General features: G+C 40.2%; 1 protein-coding gene across 3 annotated transcripts; it reads left to right on the forward strand.

Annotated features, from left to right (window-relative positions):
- Positions 1-1,063: 1,063 nt before the first annotated feature.
- Ociad1 (OCIA domain containing 1) lies at positions 1,064-22,766 on the forward strand. Of its 3 annotated transcripts, XM_021162930.2 has the most exons (9): positions 1,064-1,248; positions 2,747-2,809; positions 3,384-3,464; positions 9,553-9,606; positions 12,485-12,532; positions 13,528-13,663; positions 15,538-15,713; positions 19,288-19,440; positions 22,268-22,766. In XM_021162930.2, exons 2-9 carry the CDS (start codon positions 2,752-2,754, stop codon positions 22,303-22,305), a joined length of 744 nt encoding a protein of 247 aa, XP_021018589.1. In that variant the 5' UTR covers positions 1,064-1,248; positions 2,747-2,751; the 3' UTR covers positions 22,306-22,766. The 3 variants fall into 3 exon arrangements, with proteins under 3 accessions (XP_021018589.1, XP_029333303.1, XP_029333302.1); XM_029477443.1 differs by lacking the exon at positions 19,288-19,440 and having other exon boundaries at positions 15,538-15,758; XM_029477442.1 differs by lacking the exon at positions 19,288-19,440.
- The last annotated feature ends 2,804 nt before the right edge of the window (positions 22,767-25,570 follow it).

Raw genomic sequence — 25,570 nt, forward strand, 5'->3', positions numbered from 1 at the left:
GGAACCCAAGGCTTTCACAGCTGAGCTTAAAGTTCCATGATTTCTGGTGATCCCCACGTTCCTGGTGCCATAGCAAGGGTCTAAGATGGTTAACAAATCCTATCGCCTTTCTCCATTGAATGGGCATCAGCTTCCAGGAAGGCTTTGGAGCTCACCCAAGTTATGTTTGAGTTCGTCCTTAGTGTGGGGTTCAGGAGCCATAGAGGCCTAGCCATGACTCCGGATTCATGTTTTACATGACTTTCTTAAATAAGCATACAGACAAGTTTGTGGATGCCATAGAACCAGTGAGAAACATATGAAATGAGGAATGGTGGGAAATCTGACAATTATAGGAATTCATAACTGCGTGGGCTGGAGCTATCAGAGGTATCAACGATATACTTTCAGGACTTGGTTCAGCATACACACTCAGTAAACATGCCTAGGATCAGTGTAAGAAATGAATAGTTGGCAGTTAGGAGTGGCAGCCTGAGCTCTGACGAAAAGTTGGTCTCCTAGCATTAAAATATAGTCTCCTGGTAATACAGTCCCAGCGCCTAAACTCCTTTTCAGACTTGTTTTAATCCAAAACTGTGAAACACACATTATTTCTGTTATTCAGATGAGTAAATTCTGAGTCTCCGAGTTGGAGTGTATCCTGACTCTAGTGTTAGAATCGATCGGACACTAGACTGGAGGTTCTGACAGTTAGGAGTTCACGCTTAAAATTCACTACCTAGCCTAGAGGCTTAAAGCATAAGAAAATTTCTGTAAATCTTAAAATTAGGGAAGTCCAAGGAAAGTCATGGGATAAGGAGGGGATTTGAGGATGGAGAGGTTCCAAAATGTCCCTACCGGCCTGTCATTGAACAGTCTCTGGGGTATGTCACAAGAGCATCGAACCTAGAGGCAAAGCTAAGCTGCAGGCCTTAACTCGCGCAGCCGCAGTGCAGCTCTGGACCGCCGCGGCCTGGGGCGGGGTGGGGGGCGGTGAAAGGGGGCGGGACTTGTTGGACGGGGCGTGATCGACACCCTTGAGTATTGAGAAACTGGCCCGCCGCTGTCCTGACGTCATTTCCCGCCAAGGGTACTGCTTCCGGGTGTCGGCCCGCTGGCGCTCGTGTGTGGGTGACATCTTGGCGATCGCTTGGAAGCTGCCCTCTTTCCCCTCCCCGCTTCCCGCGTTGTCCGCCGTGCCTGTCTCTGGGGTCCTCTCCCGGCCTCTACCCCGGGTCCTGCTCCCCGCGTTGCCGCCTCCATCGTGAGGTGGGTGTGGTAGCGCGGCTTTCCGCCAGTCTCCCACCCTCGCCCGCAGCCGCCATTTTCCTGCCCGGAGGTGTCCGGTCGTACTGCGGGCCTAAGCTCTGCTGCAGCGCCGGTGACTCGGGCACCGGGGGACCTGCATGGAGGGGTGGGGAAAGCCGCGATGGCCGAGGTGGGATGGCAGGTCAGGGACAGGAGTGCTGGCGTCCGCGGCTACTGCTTCGCTTGAGCCTTGTTCTTTGTGATTATAGCTTTGAGCTGTAGTGATCAGACAGGTCGCACTGCCCTCCAGCCTCCCTGGGGACGAGATTTTCTTTTTTTTTCTTTTTTTTTTTTTGGTAGGGTTTTGCAGTTTGAGAAGCTTCCTCTGAGTGCTTCATCTGTCCAAGAGTTCAGTTTACCTTTTCTGAAACCTTTTTCTTTGAAGGGATATTGGTATGCAGTAGGTGATGATTTTAGTCACTAAACGAATTACAGAAAGGTGCTTTGCTGTTGACATCCTGTAAGTCATACTGCGATGCGTTTGTTTCAGCGAAGACGTGCTCCTTATTTTGTCTGAAATGCTGAGGTCTAAGTTTAAAGGAAGGTGAAAGAATATATTTGCTCTTGGATTTTAAAACTTATTTAAGATGTTTGAAGATTATTTGGGCTGGTACAGGGAAGTTTGCCATTAGAGGAGCTACCTGCAGAGAATGTGACGTCATTATTATTATTTTTTGACTGCTGAGTTATGGGATACAATGCAGTTTTGTTTTAATTGGAAACCTAGAAGTGACTTGAGGTTTTTCCCTAATCATTTGGATGTGGTTGTAGTTTTTGTTTTGTTTTTGAATCCAGGTACAGAATCATGTGAAATAACCTAACCTAGCCTTAGAAGGGAATTTTTTTTCCCGTTGTTTTTATGTACCCATTTTTCAATCAAAGGGTTGAATGTGAATAATTAGTTCAAATATGTTTATGACCCTTTTTCATTCAGTTTTTTTTTTAAAAGATTTATTTATTTATTATATGTAAGTACACTGTAGCTGTCTTCAGACACTCCAGAAGAGGGCGCCAGATCTCATTACAGATGGTTGTGAGCCACCATGTGGTTGCTGGGATTTGAACTCCTGACCTTCGGAAGAGCAGTCGGGTGCTCTTACCCACTGAGCCATCTCACCAGCCCCAGTTATTTTCTTATGTCAGGTAGTTGAAATGTAAAAGTCAGGGTCTGAAGAGATAACTCAGCAGTTAAGAGCACTGGCCCTTCCAGAGTTTCCAGTACCCACATGTCCTATCACAGTATCACAACCATCTGGAACTCCAGTTCCTGGGGATCGGGTGCCATCTGATCTCAGGCACCAGGCATATTAGTGTATACAAACAAAGCACCATGCACGTAAAATAAAATTAACTAAAAATGTTTAATGTTCAGTAAATATTTGTTGATTTACAGGTAGACTGGTTATGGGGGTTTATTCTGATACTTTGTAATATTTGGATATAAATGTTTCTGATACAGGAACTATGAATGGGAGGGCTGATTTTCGAGAGCCAAATGCACAAGTGTCAAGACCTATTCCCGGTAACTTTTTAAAATTTATTTATTTATTATATGTAAGTACATTGTAGCTGTCTTCAGACACGCCAGAAGAGGGCATCAGATCTCATTATGGGTGGTTGTGAGCCACCATGTGGTTTTGGGATTTGAACTCAGAACCTTTGGAAGAGCAGTCAGTGCTCTTAACTGCTGAGCCATCTCTCCAGCCCCTCCTGGTAACTTTCATATTAAGTATTTATAGTTTGTAACACTTTCTGGGTAAGGAAATTTTATTTGCCGGAGTAACAGAAATTGGGCTGGTCTTATGGGTGTGACATAGTCACACACACAGCTTAAATGTTCTCTTGTTCCTGTCTCTAAATTTCTTACTATCTGAACAGGGGTGGGGGTTTGTTTTACATATTTTCATTTAGCACCGTGTCTTGCCTGTCTGACTAGTGGGTAGTAAGAATAAATTCTGTAGGAAGTCAAAATTGATTTTTTAAAAAAAGTGACAAGCCAGTTGTCTTAGTTTTATTTTTTAAATGTTCTTGTTATTAGTAGACAAAGCTAACTTTTTAGGCTTTTGAGAAAATGACTTCCAATCTTTCTTTAAAAGACATAGGAGGCGGTTATATTCCGACAGAGGAGGAGTGGAGACTCTTTGCAGAGTGCCATGAAGAGTGCTTCTGGTTCAGATGTGAGTTATCTTGTCTAAGAACTGTTTTAAAGAATGTATCGGGTGGTTCTGTGGTACCTGTGTATGTGTGTGTGTAGAGGGCAGAAGGCAGCAAGAAATGGTCTCTCTGTGTAGCCTTGGCTGTGCTCGAACTCGATCTGTAGACCAGGCTGGCCTCAGCTCACAGAGATCCTCTTGCCTTTGTCTCTTGAATGTTGGGATTAAAGGCATGCGTCTCCACCAATACCTGGTCCATCTTTCTCACTGAACCTGGAGTTTCCATCATTTGGCTAAATTGGCAGGATCTTCAGTCTCTGCCTCCTTAGATGCGTATTGGTGATCAGAACTCAGAGCCTAGTGTTTGCAGTTCATGCGTGTTACCACTGAGCCATCGCTCCAGCCCTGGCTCATCATTTTTTTTTTTAATTAGCATAATCCCATCCAAAACTTTCACTTACAAACTTGACCTAAGTGCATGTTTGAAAGTATAATTTATAGACTATTTTGGGACACTTTTGGGATATTGTGGTTATTACTAATAGAGATTAAGGAAATAGAATAGCAATTTTGTCAGTAGTAATAGCATGAAAATAGGTTAGTAAAGTTGATAACTACCCTCACTTTAGAGATGAAGGAACTAAGGTTTAGAGGTGTTAAATGTGTCTACTGTGTTACACGTTAGCTGGTAAGTCACTGTTCTTTCTCGAAGTCGGGTGTGTCTGAATCAAAGGCTTGGTTGGGGTTTTAACTCTTACATTTAATGACTGCTGTAACAACTGTTGCCTTTGTTGCCTTTCACTATAGTGAGGAGTTACTATACTATCAACTCTTGCTTTCTGACCACAGATCTTATGATTAGTATAATGATGTTGTTTGTCTATTGTAGACCTGGCTGGCCTGGAACTTGATATGTAGACCAGATCAGGTGTTGGACATTATACAGTGATAGAGTTCATGAGGCCCTGGGTTTGGTACCTAGTATCAGGATGGTGGTAAAGGAATTACAAAAAGATGCCCCCACCCTCCAATTTAAATTCAAGCAAATAACCAATCTCCCAAGGGAACCAGACCAGGCTAGCCTTGAGGTGATTCTTTTGCCTGTGTCTGCTAGAAGTCTGTGTGGACCACCATGCCCTTTATATTTTTTACAGTTGCTGTAGGTAATTCCAACAGAGAGGTAGGATGGACTGTAAGGATTTTTTTGTTTGTTTGTTTTTGTTTTTTGAGACAGGGTTTCTCTGTATAGCCCTGGCTATCCTGGAACTCACTTTGTAGACCAGGCTGGCCTCGAACTCAGAAATCCGTCTGCCTCTGCCTCTGCCTCCTGAGTGCTGGGATTAAAGGTGTGAGCCACCATGCCTGGCTGACTGTAAGGATTTTTAAAGCATCTTTATTTTTATTTGATATGTGTAGGTGTTTTGCCTGTGTTGTATGTCTGTGGCCTACATGTATTCAGGGCCTGAGGAAGCCAGAACACGGTGTCACTCCACTTGCTACTGGAGTTAGAAACTGTTTTGAGCTACCGTGTGGACCCCAGCCCTCGGGAAGAGTGGTTAGTTCTTTCATCTGCTGAGCCATCCCCCTAGCCCTGCAGGATATGATTTTAAAAGGGGGTAGAAACAAAGAAGGAAGGGGCCTGGAGGATGGCTCAGTGGGAAAGTCTGCCAAGCTTTGAGTCTAGTGTATAGAACCCACACAAAGAAGGGAAGGAGAGGAACCACTCCCAAAAGCTGCCTCTGACCTCCATAGGAATGCCATCGTAGTATTCCAGTTTTTAAAGGATGTAAAATGGCAGTTTTCTAAAAGGTTAATAAGAGGGAATAAATAAAAAATAAAGGTCAGATGATAATATCAAGATACTTAGTTTATAAGAGTACTCATTTAAGGTATACTATTTGTCTGGGGAAATAAATTTAGTATGGCTGGTTTGCGTTTATGGTGCAACAAATTATTTCCAAGACTTGATGACATAGAATTAAGAAAGAAACCCCTGCAATCTTGGGGAAGGAGACAGAAGGGTCTTGAATTTGAGTCTGGCCTTGGAGGTGCATAGTTAGTTGACCTGAGAATCGGCTAATCCAAGATTCTCCATGGAAAGACTAGACTTGGTACGTGGGTATGAAATGTAATGTGTTAAGTTAATGGATACTATTGTGTCCAGATTTATTTCTGTCTGATAAATTTATGCTTTTGTGTGTGTCACTTAAAATACCTGTAACTTTATGCTTAAATTGTATTGAAGGGCAGTGATCTATCTGAAGGCAGGATTTCATATATAGTAAAGTGATAAATGAACAATAAGATACTTTTTTAATTACAACATGTTAATTCCAACTTGAAGAGAGAAATAGATGAAAACTAGCTTGCTGTTGTATTTCTATCTGAGCTACTAGACAAAAGATTAATATGCAATTAATTTAATAATTAACTTTTTTGTTTGTTTTGTGAGATAGAGCTCTGTGTTTTCTGGAACTCACTATATAGTCTAGGCTGCCCTTGTGCCTCCCTGATAGGACCACTTTAGACTCTTAAAACAGAGATGAACTAAGTGTTCTCTATCATATTAGCACCAAACTTTGGGAATATATAACCAGATGATAAGAATTTAAAAAGTATAGGTACCAGGACGATTTAATAGTCATGTAATAGAAAATTTTATAACATTTCTTAGATATGGAATGCTATATATGAAGTACATATTTAGGAAATGAGTAATGGAATTTAGTGAGGAGAGTATTGGCTTGTGAGTATTGATCAGAACAGAATATTAAAGTAACTATAATTCCCTGGAAATGTACTGATTATAAAGTTTACACCCTGTTGACATCTGTAAACTATTCCTTCTGGTATAAAATTTAAAATCAGACTCATTATTGTAAAGAAGATGGCACCCATATTAGTCATGCCAACATTATAGCAGCAACCACATCTTGCTTAGCATGGCCACCATGGCTGCTGTCCATAGTTCTTTCCCATCCTCCTGCCATAAGCTGCCTGATACCACAAGTGTTAGCCACTAGGGAGGACATTGCTTGCTTGGTTTCTTTGTCCTGCAAGCAGACCCTTCCATGTTAGGGACTTGGTATCTATTTGTGCCATGTCACCAACAGCAGTGGCAATAGCCTGGATAATGGAAAGGGTTTGTTTGTTTGTTCCCCCCAATAAAATAGCTATTTAAAAGTTGTTGAGGGGAGACATCACTGATGTAGCTTTTTGTGAGTCAGCCATGCTTCAGTGCCACAGCCAACCATAAGTTGCTCATGGGACTTCTGAAATCTTCCTTTGATGTATTAATGCTCTATCTGGGTGAATAGACTCTTCTCACTTCTCTGTATGAGAAGTGATGTTATAACTACTTATTTTCAAATTAGACAGTATTATTAATGATAAAAAACATAGATCTTGGGTCTGGATTCAAGTTCCACCTATGTACACTTTAAGAGATGTGAGATATGGATAAGCTTCTATTTATGTCCTTGTTGATCTGCAAAATGGGGAAGATAGCTACCTATGTCATGTAATTGCTGTGGGAATTACTTCTAATTTTACAAATGGTGGGTATCTATTAAATGTGTGTGTGTATTCTGTCTAATACAGTGAAGTTTCTATGCAAATTTAGAATAGCATTTTGTAGTTGTGAGGAGAAAAGACCTCAAGAAACTGTGGGAATGCTTGTATTGGATATAGTGTGGACAGTGGTCATCACTACTATAGATTTACTTAAAGAAGCAGATTATTTACAGATGGGAGTAGTAATTATATAGTACAGTGGTAAAGGTCACTGACCTGGGAGCCAGAGAACTTGGGTTCTGACCCTAGGTCACCTATGAATCACCTATGCAGTTTGGAAGCACATGAGTTGTCCATTTTGGGTATCACTTTACTCTAATTAGAACAAAGACTAGATAACAGCCGAGAGCTCCTGCAGCTAACCACTCTATTTTTGTGTGACATAAAATAGATCATGTCTGTTGGATAGACCTGAAGCCTAATCCATCAACCCTGCATGGAGTAAGAGGGAAGGTCTGATGGCATGATGGCAAATGGAAGTAGAATAGCACCAGCATCCCATCGCCTGGACTGTCAATCTGTCTCAGACGGGAAAGTGTTGTCCATTGTAGGGTGGCTAACTAATGCATCGCCTCGTATCCTTCTGCTGTTCTTCAGTACTATGTATTACAGTCCTTGAACCAAAATGAACTGATACTGTAATCAAAGATGGTTTGTCCTTTGAAAAATCCTTAAGTGATAATACTTGAAGGCATTCAAGCCAGCAGACATTAAAGAGAGCATTTTTCCAGCAGAGGTAAAACCTGTTAATAAGTAAAGTAGGAAGCAGTCAAACCTTAGGGTGGCTGCAAATTACGTCTGATGGCAAAGCTAGTGTCCAATTACAGAGTTAGAAATCTTGATCATAAAATTTTTATAATAGTTAAAATGATTAATTGTTAGTTTTTAGATTGCCACATAGTTCAGACAAGAGTTGAGCAGACTACAGCCATGGACTGAATGTGGTTTTTGTATTTAGTATGCTAAAAATAATTTTACATGTTTAAAATGGTTGGAAGGAAAAGGCTGATTTGATTGCATATGTATGCAAATTACTGGAATTAATATTTTATGTCTAAAAGTAATATTTTATTAGAAAAGGCTAAGTTCATTTTTTTCATGTTTTGTCTTGAGGTGCTTTTGCCTTAAAATGGCAGTTGTATTTTGTTTTGTTTTCTTTTTCTTTTTTTAAAAAAAGATTTATTTATTTATTTATTACTATATGTAAGTACACTGTAGCTGTCTTCAGACGCCCCAGAAGAGGGCATCAGACCCTATAATAGAAGGTTGTGAGCCACCATGTGGTTGCTGGGAATTGAACTCAGGACCTCTGGAAGAGCAGTTAGTGCTCTTAACCGCTGAGCCATCTCTCCAGCCCCCAAAATGGCAGTTGTATAGTTTGCACGAAGACTGTTTACTCTCTGGCACTTTATAAAGCATGCCATTTACCAGGTGCATGTAGTTATTTGAATTAAAAATAGTTTATGATTAAAAACAAAAGGCAGAATTAATTAAAGGAACATTGGTGGAGTTCAAAGGGAGCTGGGCACTGGGGTCTCAGAGTCTTTCTATGGTGTCTGTTCCTTAGAGACCTAGGATCAGGGTTTCTCTTGGGGACTGATCACATGGGCACCCTTGGGGACTGATCACATGGGCACCCTTGGGGACTGATCACATGGGTACCCTTGGGGACTGATCACATGGGCACCCTTGGCTTCTCTGGTACTGAAGTTCTAGACTGCCGGATGAGAAGTAGGTTTTTAGTATAGACTATTTGTACAAAAAGGTGAGACATTTCATTTAGGTAAATTTATTATCAGTCTAGGAAGCCGTCTACTGGTCAGTTAGCAAAGCTAGCTCTTGCCAAGCTAGTGACCCAGGGATCAACTCCCATCATTGCAGAAAATAGGCATCTTTTAGATATCTTCATATGGTTTCAAGGAATATTTAAAATACATGATATTATTCTAATCACATGGTCAAATATATTTTATATTTTGGTTTAGATAGTATAATATGGAGCCTAAAGTCTTCGGATCAGATATTAGGCATATTTCGGTAGGTTGTGAGACTTAATGCTGATTTAAGTATAGAATAAGGTTTTTAATATCTGCACTTTATTTTGTAACTGGTAGTACTGTGAGCTCCCTGCTACGGATGTGATGATAAAAGGCACCTGAGATAATCCACTCGAGGCATGTAGACTGTGGGATTTGGTTACCGCTTGGTACCAAGTGCTCCTCCTGTGCTCTGCTTCTCCAGCATTCCTGCTTTCCCTGTTACTTCAGATGAGACTCCTCATCATTTTACTGTAACTTGATTATCTTAATGAATTGCTATTGGAACCTAAATACAGATGGTTTCTTGAGTTACATTAATATTTTGAAATGTTTTCTGAAAATACTCCTTTATTTTTGCTTTGTATGCACAGTGCCGCTATAGAAATCTTGGTTGTTGAATCTTCATCTTAATGGTTTTCCTGTTACGGAGACTGATTTATCTCCTAGTATACTCAAAAGTGTTTTCCTCTTGTTGATACGAGTTCTTTTTCTGCCTATAGCTGTGCCGTTGGCTGCCACAAGTATGTTGATTACTCAAGGATTAATTAGTAAAGGTAAGTGTTTACATTCACACTTTGGATATCTGCCTTTATCTTATTTTCCTGACTCTTAGATAAGAAAATAGTATCTTACTCAATAACCACGATCACTGATAAATTTATACAGTGTTAGAATAACTATCTAGACCCACTCAGTGGATTCTATTGATTTGATATTTTGATGTCATTGGGCATGTGTTTTAATTGTTGCAGTGCCTGCCTATGTGCAGGAAGCCCTGAGCTTGAACCCTGGCACTGTGTAAAAGAACTGAGTGTGCTTGCACATGTCTGTAATCCCAGCACTTGGGAAGTAGAAGCAGGAGGATCAGAAGTTCAAGGCCAGCCTGGGTTACTTGAGACCCTGCCTCAAAACAAAAACCCCAACCAACCAAAACAATCTGTAAGAGCAGAAAAGTACCTTAACATTTGTTGCTAGGTCTGGAGGGATGGTTCAGTGGTTAAGAGCATTTGATATTCTTCCAGAGGACCTGAGTTTAGTTCCTGTTCCCACTTCAGCTTCTCACACAGGCATAAATTAAACACCAACCAACCAACCCTTGTGGCTGGCTAGTTTGCAAGGAGAACAACAACAAACCTGGGCTAACTGAACACTGTGGCATCTTGGAGATTCTTAGAAATACAGTTTATGGGTCCATACTAAGCATGCTGAGTCAATATTGCAGTCTGTTTTACACATTTAAGGTTTTTCATATGCACTGGCTTAAAGACCTATAGTTCCCTATTCTGGCTTTGTCTTCTCATTTTGGGGCATAGGTAAGGATGAGTTGGCATTCAAAAAATACTTAGAAGGCCTGGAGAGATGGCTTAGCAGTTAAGAGTGCTCATGTTATTGCAGAGGATTCAGGTTTGATTCCAAGTACCCATGTGGTAGTTATCTTAGTTTGAGTTAAGAAGAAAATGTTTAAGTGGGGCTGGCTTACAGTTTCAGAGCTTTAGTCCTTTATTGTCATGGCAAGAAGCATGACAGCATGCAGGCAGACGAGGTGCTGGAGAAGGAGCTGAGAGTTCTACATCTGGATATTTAGCAGGAGGAGACTATGTGCCACATTATTAGGCCTAGATTGAGCACATAAGACCTCTAAGCCTGAAGTGACACACTTCTTCCAACAAGGTCACACTCCTAATAGTGCCACTACCTATAGGCTAAGCATTCAAACTCAGGAGGCTAGGGAGCCATTCTTATTCAAACCAACACAGTGGTTGACAGTTATTTGTAAGTACAGTTCTAGAACCCAATAGGCCAAGAACCCAATCTTTAAAATAATTTAGAAATTTAGGAGTCTGGCTAATAATACGGTTTTACCTGTCTGTGTGTACATGTGGGTGTGGTCTTGTTTGTCATCAAACACCTCCACAGGTTATCTCCCTGCCCCAGAATTCAAGTAGGTAGACTAGGCAGGCCAGCAAGGCCCAGTTCTGGGGTTATTATGTACACTTTACCAACTGAGCTGTGTCCCTAGCTGATAGTAATCTTTTTAATATTCCCCAAAGGAACTAACTTGTTAGCTTAAGTAGTACAGTGTATGTCTCTGAGATTCAGTGTAGGTTGAGGATTAATACCTTACTGGTGTGGTCAGCAGAGTTAGTTGCTTGTTAAATTTATTTTGTGAATGACCAGACTTTTGTAGCCTCTACCTACAACAGTATGGTATTCTTTGGAGTCCTGTTTTGACTTTTTGTTTGTATCCTATGCACATTTTTCACAAGGGGAGCTGGAAATTGAAGGCCTTGCTCTGTCACTGAGCTGCATACACCCTACTCTAAGCTAGCAGTGCCATGGATTTTAGAGACAGTGCTTGCAGCTACATCCCCTTGATTGGCTCAGTGAGGTGATTTGAAAGTACAGGTGCTTACTGTTAAGCCTCACAGCGTGGATTTTGTCCCCTGAGCCCACTTGTGGTAGGAAAGAACCACCTCCTGCAAGTTGTCTTGTGTCCCTGGGGTGCTGGCCAACCATACACACGAAGTCCATACACGCATACACGCACACAGTGAACAAGCAATCAGGTCTCCGTGGTTGTCTCTAGACCAGCATTGATGAGCTACTTTTTTCTTTTAAATTAGAGCCCAGTATATCCAGTTCCTGTGGTCGCTGTAAAGCCATGGTCTACTAGGATGAGAAGGTGGTCTCTTACACTTTTTTTAATAATTAAAATGAAAAGCCACCTGGACTCAAGGCACGTGTCACGGACCCCGCCCTGCTTTGAAAGGAGTATGTTTGCTTACTACACTGATGCGTTTTCCTTAAAAGACAGTTAAGGTGTGAGTCCACCTCTGAGCTCTGGCTTTGTTCAGCGTCCTCCGACATTTATGGCTGTCTTACTTATTACTCTTACTTTATAATAGGTTTTAGTACCTGGTGATAGTTTATTATTTTTCAATGTTACCTTGGCTTTTTGTGTCTATATATGTTTTTTGGAATAAGCAAAATGTTTTTATTTTAAGTTGAACCTTGAGTTTGTAGGTGAATTTTTGGAGAATTGTCTTCTTCACAGTATTTAACATTTCACCTATTGAGCATGGTGTATTTTGTCATATTCAGTTTTCTCACTTTTAATGTGGAACTGTTTATATGTATGGCTGCAGTGCTTCCTGGCTCTTGGATGATTTTAGCCCTATAATTAATCAGCTCTTTTCAGACTTTGTTGTTGATTTGTAGATAAAAACATTTACTCAGTCTCTTGACTGTGTCAAGTGGTCATTTTTTTATTCACCTAGTCCAGTAGTCTATAGAGTTTGACATTTAGAAAAAGTTCTGTTGACACTGAATTCACAAAAAGGAGTTACTGTTGGCACTTGCTGTTTTGCAGTAATTGAAACTTTTTTTTCCTTCTCTAACAACATTACTGAGAAATACTTAATTCTTCTTTAGGAATCCTGTCAAGTCATCCAAAATATGGTTCCATTCCTAAACTTATATGTAAGTATGAACAGTGCTGAGTTTTTCCTAGAAATGATTAAATTTAGATCAGATATTTTAAGTAATTTATGTTACATGTTTATATGCTGTTACAAATCAAATAAAAATTTTCATTAAATATACTGCTTGACAGTTTTAATGTCAGCATAAAAATCCCTGTGTTGGTTCAAGGGTTCTCCCTTTTGCAATATAAAAGAACTTCATTTGAGATTACTTTAAACACAATACTTAAAAATAAATTATTGGTCTATTTATGGTAAAAGAAGGCTGCTTAAGTATTCAACTAGTCAAATAATTATGCCTAGAATTGGCATTTTTTTCTTTACTTTTTATATTTTATTGTGTGAGTAACAAAAAAGAAGCTAAAACTATTCTTTAGAAACTGCTTATGAAGCTCTTCCTGAATCTGTCCATGTAGCTTCTCTTTTGTGTTGGAAACACGATGTGATGAGGATGTCATATTAGGTTAGACTTTTAGTTCATTATTTTAATAAGCTTGTTGTACAGTTTTGTTTTTAAAGGCAATTTTATGGGATTGTTGGGACTTGTAGCATAATTCCATTTTATAATAAAAGAAATTGCGCAAATCCACAAGGCTAGAGCCAATTTTGGTTGCTTACCCATCATCTCTCTCTCCCTTGCTGTTGTGTATGAAGCAGTGTCTTAGGATTGCTCATGCTACAGCTGCTTAACTTGGAATGACTGACCTTGGAGAAAGAGAGTGAGTTACAGCCACAGACTGTCTGTAGGGATGCGCGGTAAAGCATGGTTATGATCAGTCTAGGTAACCATGAACCTAAGGAGAAAGTGAGTTATAGCCACAGACTGTCTCTAGGAATGTGACTTTATGTTGCATGGTTATAATCAGTCTAATCCTGAACCGAAGAGATACTTAGAAATGTATTTTTTTAAAAAATGCTGTTTCAGAAAAAAAATTTGTCAGAAAAGGTCCATTCAGTGACATGATTTTTATTTGTTTATGTTTTACACATAAGTTGCTTGTATCGTGGGATACTTTGCTGGAAAGCTTTCTTATGTGAAAACTTGCCAAGAAAAGTTCAAGAAGCTTGAAAATTCCCCCCTTGGAGAAGCACTGCGGTCGGGAGAATTGCGGCGCTCTTCACCACCAGGGTAAGTGCCCTCACACATCACACCTTCACACCGACTCTGCTTTTTAAGAAACAACTCTTGGTCAGAACACAAGGCTTGAAACTCTGCCTGTCGCCATTTCCTCTGGCATGGAAGTGTTAAAAAGTGGGGCAAGATGTGGCTGCTTTTAGGACCTGTAAAAGAATAAAGGATTTTTGTTTTGATCAATTTGGCAAGCACTTGGTTTACTGCATTCTGGATTTCTTTCAAGTTACCAGATTTTGTCTGTCCAGCTCAACTGATAGTCACTTTTCTCTTTATTGCTTATGAGGAAAATAAGCTTAGCAGAAAATGCTTGTCTATTTGATTTTTGTGAAGCTCACAGTACCTTTATGTTCTAATTGTCTCATACCAAGAACCATAGTTAATTCTTAAGTATATATTTCAAACGTGAGCTGGTGCTGATAAAGCTATTTGGAGTTTTGTTTATTTTGTTATTTACAAAACTATAAATCAGATAAAAAAGGAAAAGCAAAACCTGAAGGTTCAAGGTTGTTTACAGTTTTAAATAGAGGAAAATTTGGAGTCAGCATCATGTCCAGTGGAGAGGGATGGATGGATGGGTGGTCATGTGTGCTAGTGGGCATTGTGAGCTACTATGAAGTCTGAAGTGTCTGGGTGACGTGTATTTGATAAACTGAAGAGATACAATATAAAATTAAGTATTTATAGAATTGTTTCTAAAGAAGAGTTTACACCAGTAAAATAGTGTAAGCGCTTAGCCACGTGTCATATTTTATCCTTACCCAAACTTGCTACAATATGATTTTGTTATTTAAAGTTAACGTTAATTCTTCAAAACAAAACAACTGCAAGAAAACTCTTGCAAAAAGATAATGTAGTGGGATGGCACATGCAATCCACACCACTGGGAAAGTTAAGGCAGGAGCTTAGTCGGACCAGCCTGTGCCCATCTCTGTCCTGCTGCCAAAACTAAACACTTGGAAATGTTAAAAATCTCAGGTTCCAAAGGTAGATGTAGTGCCACATGCCATTAATGCCAGCACTTTAGAGGCCGATCTATGTGAGTTCATGGCTAGCCTGGAACCATAAAGTGAGTTCCAGGACAGCCAGGGCTACACAGTGAGACCCTGTCCCAAAAAATAAATAAGCAAGCAAACAAACATTTTTTTTTCAGAATTCTAAATTTAATAAAGCAAACAAAAATCATATTTTATTAATATTAAACAAACAAATTTTTTTTCGGATTTCTAAATTTAGTAAAGCAAATGTATAGCCCATTTCTGACTTTCTTGAGGAAAAAAAGAAATGGTTTGGATTTTATATTGTGAAACTATAATATCTAGGTAGGTAAGATCATTAAGCTGACTGATGAATTATTTTGTAATGGAAACAACAAATTTTATGTGTAGTAATACCCATGTCTGTGTCAGCAAGGCATAGATTATATGGACTGTAGCTGTGGACATAACGTCCTCCTCCTCGTTATGGGCAGCATGGACATGTTTATGAAACCTGATCTGAAGGAGGCTTTTCTTTGTGAGAGACACCTACCCCCAAAGCTAAATATTTAGAAAATGGAATGTATGTTTTTCTATTTCCCTTTATGGAATGACTATTTACTTCTGAGGCAGTTATACTATAGCCCAATCTGGTCTCCAGCCCCAGGATATTCCTAAGTGAGCCTTACCATAGTCGTCATCATGTTTACTTAGTAACCATGTTTAAGGTGCCTAAGTGGGTCAGGACATAGCATAACTGCTTTTATAACAGAAACAAACTTTATTCAACTGCTTATAAATAACTTAAAGTTATGAGTATTTTAGAAATTCATAGCTTTTATATGTTAAGGGCAATGACTCTTTGTTCTTACGTATTATGCTATTCTTTTTCAGGCACTATACTCAAAAGCCTAAATTTGACTCAAATGTGAGTGGTCAGTCCTCTTTCGGGACATCTCCAGCAGCAGACAACATAGAAAAGGAGGCGCTTCCTCGTTATGAGCCAATTCCATTTAGTGCTTCTATGAACGAGTCCACTCCCACTGGTATTACTGACCATATTGCCCAAGGTAGAAACTTCTCTTGAAATGAATTTCAGCATTTTATGGTCCAACGTATGTATACACTTTATTTGATGCTCTTTTCTGCTGGATCTCACCTCTGCTACTGTCTGCTGTCAGCCTAACTTCATCCATCAGCCTGACTCAGCATGTCTGTTCTTTTTGTTGGTCTCTTCATTCATCCAACATACTTTGCTAGGTGTGAAAGAACAAAGATGGGCAAGGCCTGCTTTGTCGGTTTGTCTTAGGCTACAGAAGTAGATGGGAAAGTTAGAGATTGTCCAGTGGCTGAATGTTCACAATCCAGCAAAGAAGTGATGACTCTGCCTGTGGTGAGCAGGGGCTTCAGGGAGGTGTAGGTTATATACTTGACTTTCAGTTTCCAGTCTAAAATTGTAAAGAAAGTTATAGCTGTTGTCATGCAAGAAAATCCACTTAAAACCCATTGCAAAGTTTGTGTAAATACAAAGTTCAGGGTGCAAACGTGAGGTAAAAACCTTAGATTAAGGCTGGGATCTAAATTATTTAAAATTTGCTCTGATCTTGTAATTAGTCATCAGAAAACTAATTTATATTTGCATTTTGAATGGAGATGGTAATGCTTCTCAGAGAACTGTTGGAATTTGATGAAGTAATTGGACACAATGCTAGTAGACAGTTAGCAAATGTTAGATCTCTTCCTTTCATTCTACTCTACAGTGAAAAGAAGGAAGTTCTTTATCTAAAAACCTAAAACACCAAGAGTTGTGGAAACCGGAAGTTAGGACTGGGACACATGATGCGGTCTTTGTTTATTTAAAATAATTTTTTCCCATGTTTTGTTATAAAACGATATGTTTACTTATTTTCATTCCCATCCTGACCTTCAGTGTGGGGATATTATATATGATAATATTTTTCTAAAGTTTATGACATCTTAACTCAGATGGCTTGGATTATATAGAACTTTGTAGAGTACGTGTTGACAATAATTTTGAAGGCTAATTTAGCAACAGTTATGGTCTTGGCTTTGTTTTGTCTTTTGGAATCTAGATTGAATTTACATACAGATGAAGGAGTGGGGAGAGAGTGCAGTGGAAAATGAGAAACTGATGATAGGTTAGGGAGGGAGTGCTTAAGATGGTGCCAAAAGGGACCTGGGTATCTCTGAGCTTAAAGGATCCACAAGTATGGCTCTCTAAATTAATTAGAATTAAGGGAGATACAAAGTTATCTTTTGTTGTCTTGGTAGCATTTCAGTTGCTCATTAGCCTGCGTGTGACACTTGGTTTGGATGTGGCAATGCAGAATACTGTCTCTGAAGATGGGGTGGAGTGGGGGGGGGGGCTGTTGCAGAAAAGATGAGCCGCTTGAGCTCAGGGGAATGTTGTTGAATACCTTAATCCTAAGATGGCCTCCATGTTCTTCTGGTGGGATCAAAGATACCAAGTATATTCCAGGAACAGGAGGAGTTGAGATACCAGCTTTCTATGAAGGCAGCTCTTGTCCTTTGCCTGTGTTTCATTTTCCAGTCCAGTTCAGACCTGTTCTCCTTGTATTTTAGGCTTGCCCAGGTCTTTGGTTGCAGTGATGTGCATCCTTCCTGCCATTTTCATCAGCATAATCTTGTGTTCTAAGTTTTTCCATGTAAAAGCAGATAAAAGTCTCTTTGGTCTTTACCCACAAGTGAGAAAGATCCATACTTAATATAACCAGTGCCCTCCGAGGCAGCCATTCATTCATCTGTCCAGCTGTGGGGTTGTGAGTGTGTTGTCATCCTCCCTCCAGATCAAACTTAGCACTCACCAGTGTCGCCCCTGTGGATCCATCCCTGTCCACCGTCCTTGCAGTGTCAAACCCCGCCCACCCCCCACCCCCAGGACTTCTACCCCCGTGCTCTGCCCAGATGCTGCTGTCCCTTCCAAGACACCTTCTACTTTTGCTGGAGACTTGTTTGCCCCCTTGTTAGCTCTTTTTCAAGGATCCAAAGACTTAGTGATCTTTTCAATGAGAAGGCATTCTGCCATACCTGTTGGTTAGTTCTAGCCATTGCTGTTACACGCTTTCTTATTCCTTCCAGGTCTTAGTAACTTGCACAGAGCTGTAAAGTATATTCACAGTATCCTGCCATAGTGTTTTCAGTCAGCTTTCCACATGGTGAAAATGTGAAATCTCTGCCAACCTTGTGTGGGGTTTATATTTTCATTTATCACAAAGCATCAGAAAAATATGTTTTTCTCTTTTTGCATCAGAAAGAGACCTGGAAGGAGTTGTAGAGGTCATGTGGTCGCATTATGTCACAGGTGGAGAAACAGGGCTCAGAGAGGCTTAGTGATTTGCCCAAGGACTTGCCCAGTGGCTAGTCAAGTGAGGGTTGCAGACCCAGCAGTCCTGACGACATCAGGACTTTAAAGATCCTCTTGGGAGGGGAAATGAGTTCATTGGTTGCTTACCACTAATGCAGTTCAAATGTTTAAAATGAATATAAGATCATTTCTAAATTAATGTAAGAATTATTTTTCTTTTTATCCAGCAAATATTAGTTTCTAATCATGGCATATTAGAGCAAATTACCAGTTGAAATCCTGTTTTATATTGATACAGTATACTTTACCAAAATAAAAGATTAAAGTTGAAAGTGCTACTTAATTCTCGTTGCTTGAAAGATTCTGATTATTCTCGGGTTTTAAATTAATACCCTTTATAAAAATTGATTCAAAATTTAGTTTGTATATTGCTAAAATAACATGACTTGTTTGTGGACCTTGCTGGAAAGTACTTTCTGTGTGGTGTATGGACTTGAGTAGGACAGGCACTGAATGTTTTCATCAGTTATTCTTTTGAAATGTTTGTATGGCCCTTTAGCTATGTCTATACTTAAACTGTGTTGCATCTTTGACCTGTCAGTAACGACAGAGCCCACGGTGTTGTTTCTGATGTCAGTAACGACAGAGTCCACGGTGTTGTTTCTGATGTCAGTAACGACAGAGTCCACGGTGTTGTTTCTGACGTTGCTCACACATGAGCTTTCTTTGGTAGGGAAGAGAGCAAGTGGCTGACGTTGACCTTTTCTTCCACCTCAGTATTGTGAGTCAGACTGGTGGAATGAGGCCCACTCTGCTTAAAGGCTGGTTCTTACGATGAAATAGTTATTTTAAGTATTTTTGTTCGAATACCATAAACATCCATTAAAAAAAAATTTTAAGTTGTATGTGCCCATAGATTTATTAATATGATTTACTGTCAAGCTTTGTTCTGTTGTGACCAGTAGACTCTCTAACTCTATACATAGCATAATGACTGCAGCATTTCGTAAGTTAAAGCCATACTGTTAGATCTTATAATTACTATTCTTTTTCTGGCCATGGCTAAGTTTATAAAAATTTCAACATTAATCTTAAATTTTAGAAATATAGGGGAGAAGGGATCTACTTCTGTAGCTCTCTTGGGAGACGCCTCTAGTATCTTTGGAATGGTAGCAATAGTTTGCTCTTATGTTTTTTTATCTTTTTGTTTCAGTTTTAAGTAAAAGGCATTTGCAAAATTTAGTCACTTTAGATTTATCCATTTCCTATGACCACTTATTAACTGTTTGTTGTTTTAGGACCTGAGCCCAACCTTGAAGAAAGTCCCAAAAGAAAAGGTGTTACATATGAGGAATTAAGGAGTAAGAACAGAGAGTCCTATGGAGTAACTTTACCCCACAAGACTGACCCCTCAGTCAGGCCTATGCAGGAAAGAGTGCCCCAAAAAGAAGGTATGATGACAGTTGAGTCTACTCATGACTCTAGATTGGAAACTGAAGTTTTAGCTTAAGAGGTTATTATGCTAATATGTCTAACTCTTCAAGATATTTACCAAAATAAATTATTTTTAGAAGAATAGTCACTTAAGAGTGGGTGAGATGACTCAGCAGGTAGAGGCACTTGCCACCAAGCTGATGACTGCATTTAGTCCCTGGGGATCTGATGGATGCTAGAGAGAAATAACCAACTTCAGAAAATTGAACTCTAACATGATGCAACATACAACATTTTATTTATTTATTTGATATAAATAATAACAAACATTTTTTTTTTAAGACAAGGTTTTTTCCTGTAACCCTGACTATCCTAAAACTTACTCTCTAGACTAGGCTGACCTCAAACTCACAGAGATATGCCTGTCTCTGCCTCTTGAGTGCTGGGATTAAATGCACGTGCCACTACTGCCAACTAATAATTTTTTAAGTTACTTATTTCACAGTTCCCACTTTAAGGTATTTCAAAGAATGTTGTGTGCAAGAAAACAAACGTTAGTTAGTTAGGAAGACAGAACAAGGAAAGCAGCTCTTAGTACAGGGTTCTTCCTTACAGAGAATCACCTTGGGAACTGATACCTTCTCCCTAACGATTGAGTGTGTCTGTCGCCTAACCAGGGCTAGCGACCAGAGGCTGATGACTGTCCAGTAATGGTATTCGAGCAAAATTATGGAGTCACAATTGAGTAGTAAGGTGCTTTATTGAACGTTTGTGTAATTGAAAGGGTTATACATCTTACAGGCAGGCTTCTATGGCTTTTCCAGAGGAGGAATTTTACTTTTTCTCTATAATTCATAAACTCTAAGTTATAATTTAATTTTGTTGGACAGCAATATGTTCAAAAAGTAAAACTTTGGACACATTTTTAATAACCATTTTTATTTAGAATTTTATGACTTCTAAAGAATGTCAAGGGCTGGCCCATGTTTTTCTGTGTGCCTATTTAAAAGTTGAGGGAAGTGGTTAGAAATGCACAGGACCCTGGTTTCTATATATAGCACAACAAAGTAATAAATATGTAATGGGTAAATAAACTATCAAAGGCAGGGACAAGTCTTAATGCCTCCTGGAGGACCATGTGTGGCAAAGTGCAAAACTGCACAGCAGTCCTTGGTAACTTACAGCCAAGTCTGTCTAGTTGCTGACAGCTGCTTATCTTACAGCTGCTTCTGCAGCCTTGAGGCATCTCAGTGTTGCTGTAAAACTCTGTACCTTTGGAGTAGATATGAGACCTGGAATGCCGCTGTGGCCTCACTGTAGGCACGGCCTTTGTGCTGGCTGACAGAGGCTGTGTGCAATCCTGACGCACACACGAGGGCAGTAAGCTTTCTGCCCCTTTTTATGCTTCTTTACTCCGTGTCTCACAGATACATCTGCACTCATGAGTCAGACAAGAACTACTGTATTTTAATTTATTTTACTCACGTTTTAGTGTAACAGGCTAGGGAAAGCTTTGGTGTGCTTGTGGCATTTGCTCCATTTGGCATGTGGAGCTTGAACTGGACGTTCTTGGGGTGCTGTTCCACGACACAGGAATAAGGCACAGGAAAACAGCTCTTTTCCTTCTAGGAGAAAAATTGAGGATTTTCTTGTGCTTTATATTACAATGTAAAGAAAATACCTGTTATGAAATTGTGATTTTTATTTTTCTAAAATGTTCTTAAATCTAGATAGAAATTTGGACATTGGTACAGTGTAGACCCAGAATCATTGAAAGTATTAATAATTTGAGCTTTAATCTGGGCAATGGTGGCTCATGCTGTGAGTCTCAGCACTGGGGAGGCAAAGGCAGATAAAGCTCTGGAGTTTGAGGCCAGCCTGGTTGATAGAGTGAGTTCCAGGACAGCCAGGGCTGTTACACAGACAAGAAGCTCTGTTGTCTCAAAAAAAATACAAAACAAAAACTGAGCTTTATTTGGATTATTTATATTAGTATTTATTTCACTAGAAATGAAGATAGAAAGCATATTAACAGAGCAATACTACCACACATCATAGGTATGGTTCTAGAAAAATATCATATGGTTATAAAGAACAAAGCAAACTGATAGAACACTGGGGCAATGGACCGTGATTTGAATGTGACTTCTAGACTCTCAGAAGAGCCTCATCTCTGCATTGTTAGAATTACCTGAGCTTCGCCATAGCTGTTAACTCACAGATGGAATCTCTGGAGAATAGAAACTAAAGGGATGCAGGGAATAGGGCTGGGTGTAGCTCAGGGTGCTGTCCCAGCTGCCCTAGGGAGGCCCTGGCTTCCATCAGAGCTGTCAACAGAAGACAGTAGTGAGTTTGAAATTTAAAGTGTGAGATGCCAGAATATGGGAAATAGTTTCTCCTTGTCATTTAACAGTTGATAGGCAAGATCAATTATACTTGTATTACTTTTTATGAAAAGCAAAATTCTAGTTTATTAGTTGCTTTTGTTTTGTCTTTTTAAATAACTTCCTGGTAACTGTGTTTTGGTATGTACCCCATATTCATTTAGGTAAATCTGTAAAGGCAAACACTCAGACATTGGACTTAAAACAGATCTTTCCATCTCAGTTCTTGTTAAGGCTTATACCTTGGGCAAGTTACTAATCAGCCTTCTCACCTGTAAAATGGGGGTTGCACAGCTCTGTAGTCTGATAATAGGGCCTTTGTAGGCAGCCCCACTACAGTTGGCGCTCAGAGGGTCTTTCTCATCCAGTGCAAACACAGCGAGCGTCTCATCATCATAGCAGAGTTCACGTGGTGTCTGTGATTGTTTGGAATCATCAGTTCTTTGTGCTTTTTTCCTAGTCAAAGTAAACAAATATGGAGATACTTGGGATGAGTGAAAGACTCCCATCATTGGACCTACTGAAGGCCTTCCTTCCATATCCAGCTTCATCCAGGTGTCGTTTGTACCTACATGCTTGGACTCAGCAGCAGATTTCATAAATACAGTTAAAACGAAATCCTGGTTTGTGTGATTTAACATACAATGCTTTACAGACTCAGATTTTATGTTTGCTATTGTGTAAATGTACCGGCCTGGGCACTGAGAATGGTGGGTTTATGCCACAGTTGTGTGCACTTGGTGAAATTGGTTTCAGTTACAGGGAGAGACTCATGAAACTCAACTGTGACTCTCGATCAGCCCAGCCCATGTGACGATAACTGATAGTGCATGTTGAGGGGGGGAGGGGGGAGCAAGCACACGCCTAGGGCTCAGCTTCGCATCAGTTATTAAAAGGCTTTTCTCCAGCATTTCTCGAGCATCTTAATGTTTGTGATGAATAAAATGTAAAAACACGGAGCAACTGTCATTCACATTTTTATGGCTTTGTTTGAAATTTGCTAATGCGTTTTCATGTAAAGGTCTTAAGTAAGTGGTATTTTAAGCAAAAGAAATTTGTGATGCAAATAGACTCCAATACACAGTAATAGCTGTCTTTTTGTTTTTGTTTTTTTTTTAAAGATTATTTATTTTTAAAATATATGATGTGTACACTGTAGCTGTCTTCAGACACACCAGAAGAAGGCATCAAATCCCATTACAGATGGTTGTGAGTCACCATGTGGTTGCTGGGATTTGAACTCAGGACCTTTGGAACAGCAATCAGTGCTTTTACCCTCTGAACCATCTCACCAGCCCTAATGATTACTTCTAGATTAGCTTGTGGTACATAGTAAGGATTCTGTCTCAAAACAAAAACCAAAACAAACAAACCCCTCTTTCCTAGGAGTCTTATTGCACAGCTCATAAAAAGTGCAAGTGCGGGCTGGAGAGATGGCTCAGTGGGTAAGAGCACCTGACTGCTCTTCCAAAGGTCCAGAGTTCAAATCCCAGCAACCACATGGTGGCTCACAACCATCCCTAACTAGATCTGGCGCCCTCTTCTGGAGTGTCTGAAGACAGCTACAGTGTACTTACATATAATAAATAAATAAATCTTTAAAAAAAAAGTGCAAGTGCTCTTAGAATCTGGTCTGGGTAGATTACTCTGGGTAAAGCTCCTCTCATCTTGGAGACCTGTGAACTCTTGTTACCTGCTTTGCAAACTTTCAATATGCTAATCTATTAGGCATAATGTCACTATTTAGCTCTTGCTGTTGAAGAACTTAAAGCCAAACGCCAGTCTTTTGTCCTTAGTAATTCTGAGGTCTGGCCAGTTTCATATAGTTTCTTATGAATGGGACTTAGGTATCCTCCCTCTGTCTACTGTTGCAGGCTCTTGACCCTCTACCCTGAATCCTCCTTTTCCATAAAGGTCTCTTGTGTTTGCGTCTATGGAGTTTTCTCAGCCTATCCTGTTCACAGGGAGCTGAAGAGCCAAAGGCCTCATGCCATCCTGCTGGAACCAACTTAATCCTCTCTAAAACTTTGAACTTCTCATGGATCAATGAGTCATTTTATTGCACAAGTCTCCCATGTCTGTTGGATTCCCATGGACTAGCACCAAGGCATGTCCAAGAAACCATAGAGAGAGCCATTTGTATGTTTGAAATGTGTCTTAGTCAGGGTTTCTATTCCTGCACAAACATCATGCCCAAGCAGCAAGTTGGGGAGGAAAGGGTTTATTTAGCTTACACTTTCCACATTGCTGTTGATCACTAAAGAAAGTCAGGACTGAAACTCAAGCAGGTCAGGAAGCTGATGCAGAGGCCATGAATGTTACTTACTGGTTTGCTTCCCCTGGCTTGCTCAGCTTGCTTTCTTATAGAACCCAGGACTACCAGCCCAGGGATGGCACCACCCACAATGGGCCCTCCCCCCTTGATCACTAACTGAGAAAATGCCTTACAGCTGGATCTCATGGAGGCATTTCCTCAAGGGAGGTTCCTTTCTCTGTGATAACTCCAGCTTGAGTCAAGTTGACACAAAACCAGCAAGTACAAAATGCCTTTTAAAAAATTTCTTTTTTAAGGTTTATATATGTGAGTATTTTACTTGCATGTATGTGCACCACATGCATGCCTGGTGCCATGGAGATCAGAAGACTGATGGGATTCATGGGACTGGAATTGAGGATGGTTGTGAAACCATCTGTGGATAGCAGGAACAGAATCTGTCTTCTGGAAGAGCAGAAGTGCTCTTAGCTCCTGAGTCATCTAAGCCTCTGTCTCTGTCCCCTCTTTGAAATGGCTTAAGCACTGTCATCGTTCTGAGACTGAACAGTTTTTCCTTCTGTACGATGGAGTGAACGCAGAGCCTTGCATATTCTGGGCAAATGCTTTACCACTAAATTATATTTCCAGCCCTTTTGAATAAAAATCATTTGAGTTTCATTTTTATCTGGTCACTATTCCTGAGCAGAACACTGAGCCAGTAGGAAGCACTGTTCTGAGATTTTTAGTTTTCCCCAGTTTTCATTTTGAGACGGAGTAATTTAGATATGTCTCCGTGCAGCATCAGAAAGAGCAACAGAAAGGCCAGGTAGCTCTTGTTTAATGCTGCTCTAGGAGCTTCCCAAGACTGGCAAGTTTGTCAGACACGAGTGCTGTTGAACCTCGCTGCTTTAAGGGTCTCTTGTTTGCAGCTTCTAAGAACTCTTCAGTAATCCTTCATGGATCACCCCAGACACCCTCCCTGTTGCCTGTCCTGACAGCATCTACTTGCGGCTCGATCTCAAAATAAACCCTCTTGTAGCTACCAATTTTACAGTAAGGGTTTGATAGAAAAGCAGAGCTGTTGTGCGTGGTGCAGAGTAAGATTAACAGTGGGAACGAGACCCTGCTCGGCTGGGAAGCTGCTGTGACAGTCTGCAGGCTACCTCTGACCAGGATCCTCTTGCGGCCTCAGAGACAGGGACATGCAGAAGATCTCTTATTTCGACAAGATAGGTGTGCCCTGTTCACAGTAGGAAGGAAAAGGCTAAACGACTGGCAAATGGCAGCAGTGCAGGGGGAGGGAAAGAGATGACGAGAATCAAACAGGCCGCTGAAGGTAAGCACTGCCCTGAACCCTACTGACATGTGGAACAGACATGTTACTTCTCCATCCTCCTTGAAGGTAGGACTAGGAGTTATCAGGTTTTTTATTTGTTTAAGATTTATTTATTTATCTAAAGACTGCCATATCCAGGGATCCATCCCATAATCAGCTTCCAAACGCTGACA

Source organism: Mus caroli, chromosome 5, assembly GCF_900094665.2.
Source record: "Mus caroli chromosome 5, CAROLI_EIJ_v1.1, whole genome shotgun sequence".
Taxonomy (NCBI): domain Eukaryota; kingdom Metazoa; phylum Chordata; class Mammalia; order Rodentia; family Muridae; genus Mus; species Mus caroli.

What these genes read in the sequence shown, in the direction of transcription:
- Ociad1 (XM_021162930.2), top strand. Translation starts at nt 2,752, where the DNA reads ATGAATGGGAGGGCTGATTTTCGAGAGCCAAATGCACAAGTGTCAAGA. An exon ending in AGTGTCAAGACCTATTCCCG is followed by an intron (nt 2,810 to 3,383) that starts GTAACTTTTTAA and finishes TTTCTTTAAAAG; the next exon opens with ACATAGGAGGCGGTTATATT. An exon ending in TACTGACCATATTGCCCAAG is followed by an intron (nt 15,714 to 19,287) that starts GTAGAAACTTCT and finishes TTGTTGTTTTAG; the next exon opens with GACCTGAGCCCAACCTTGAA.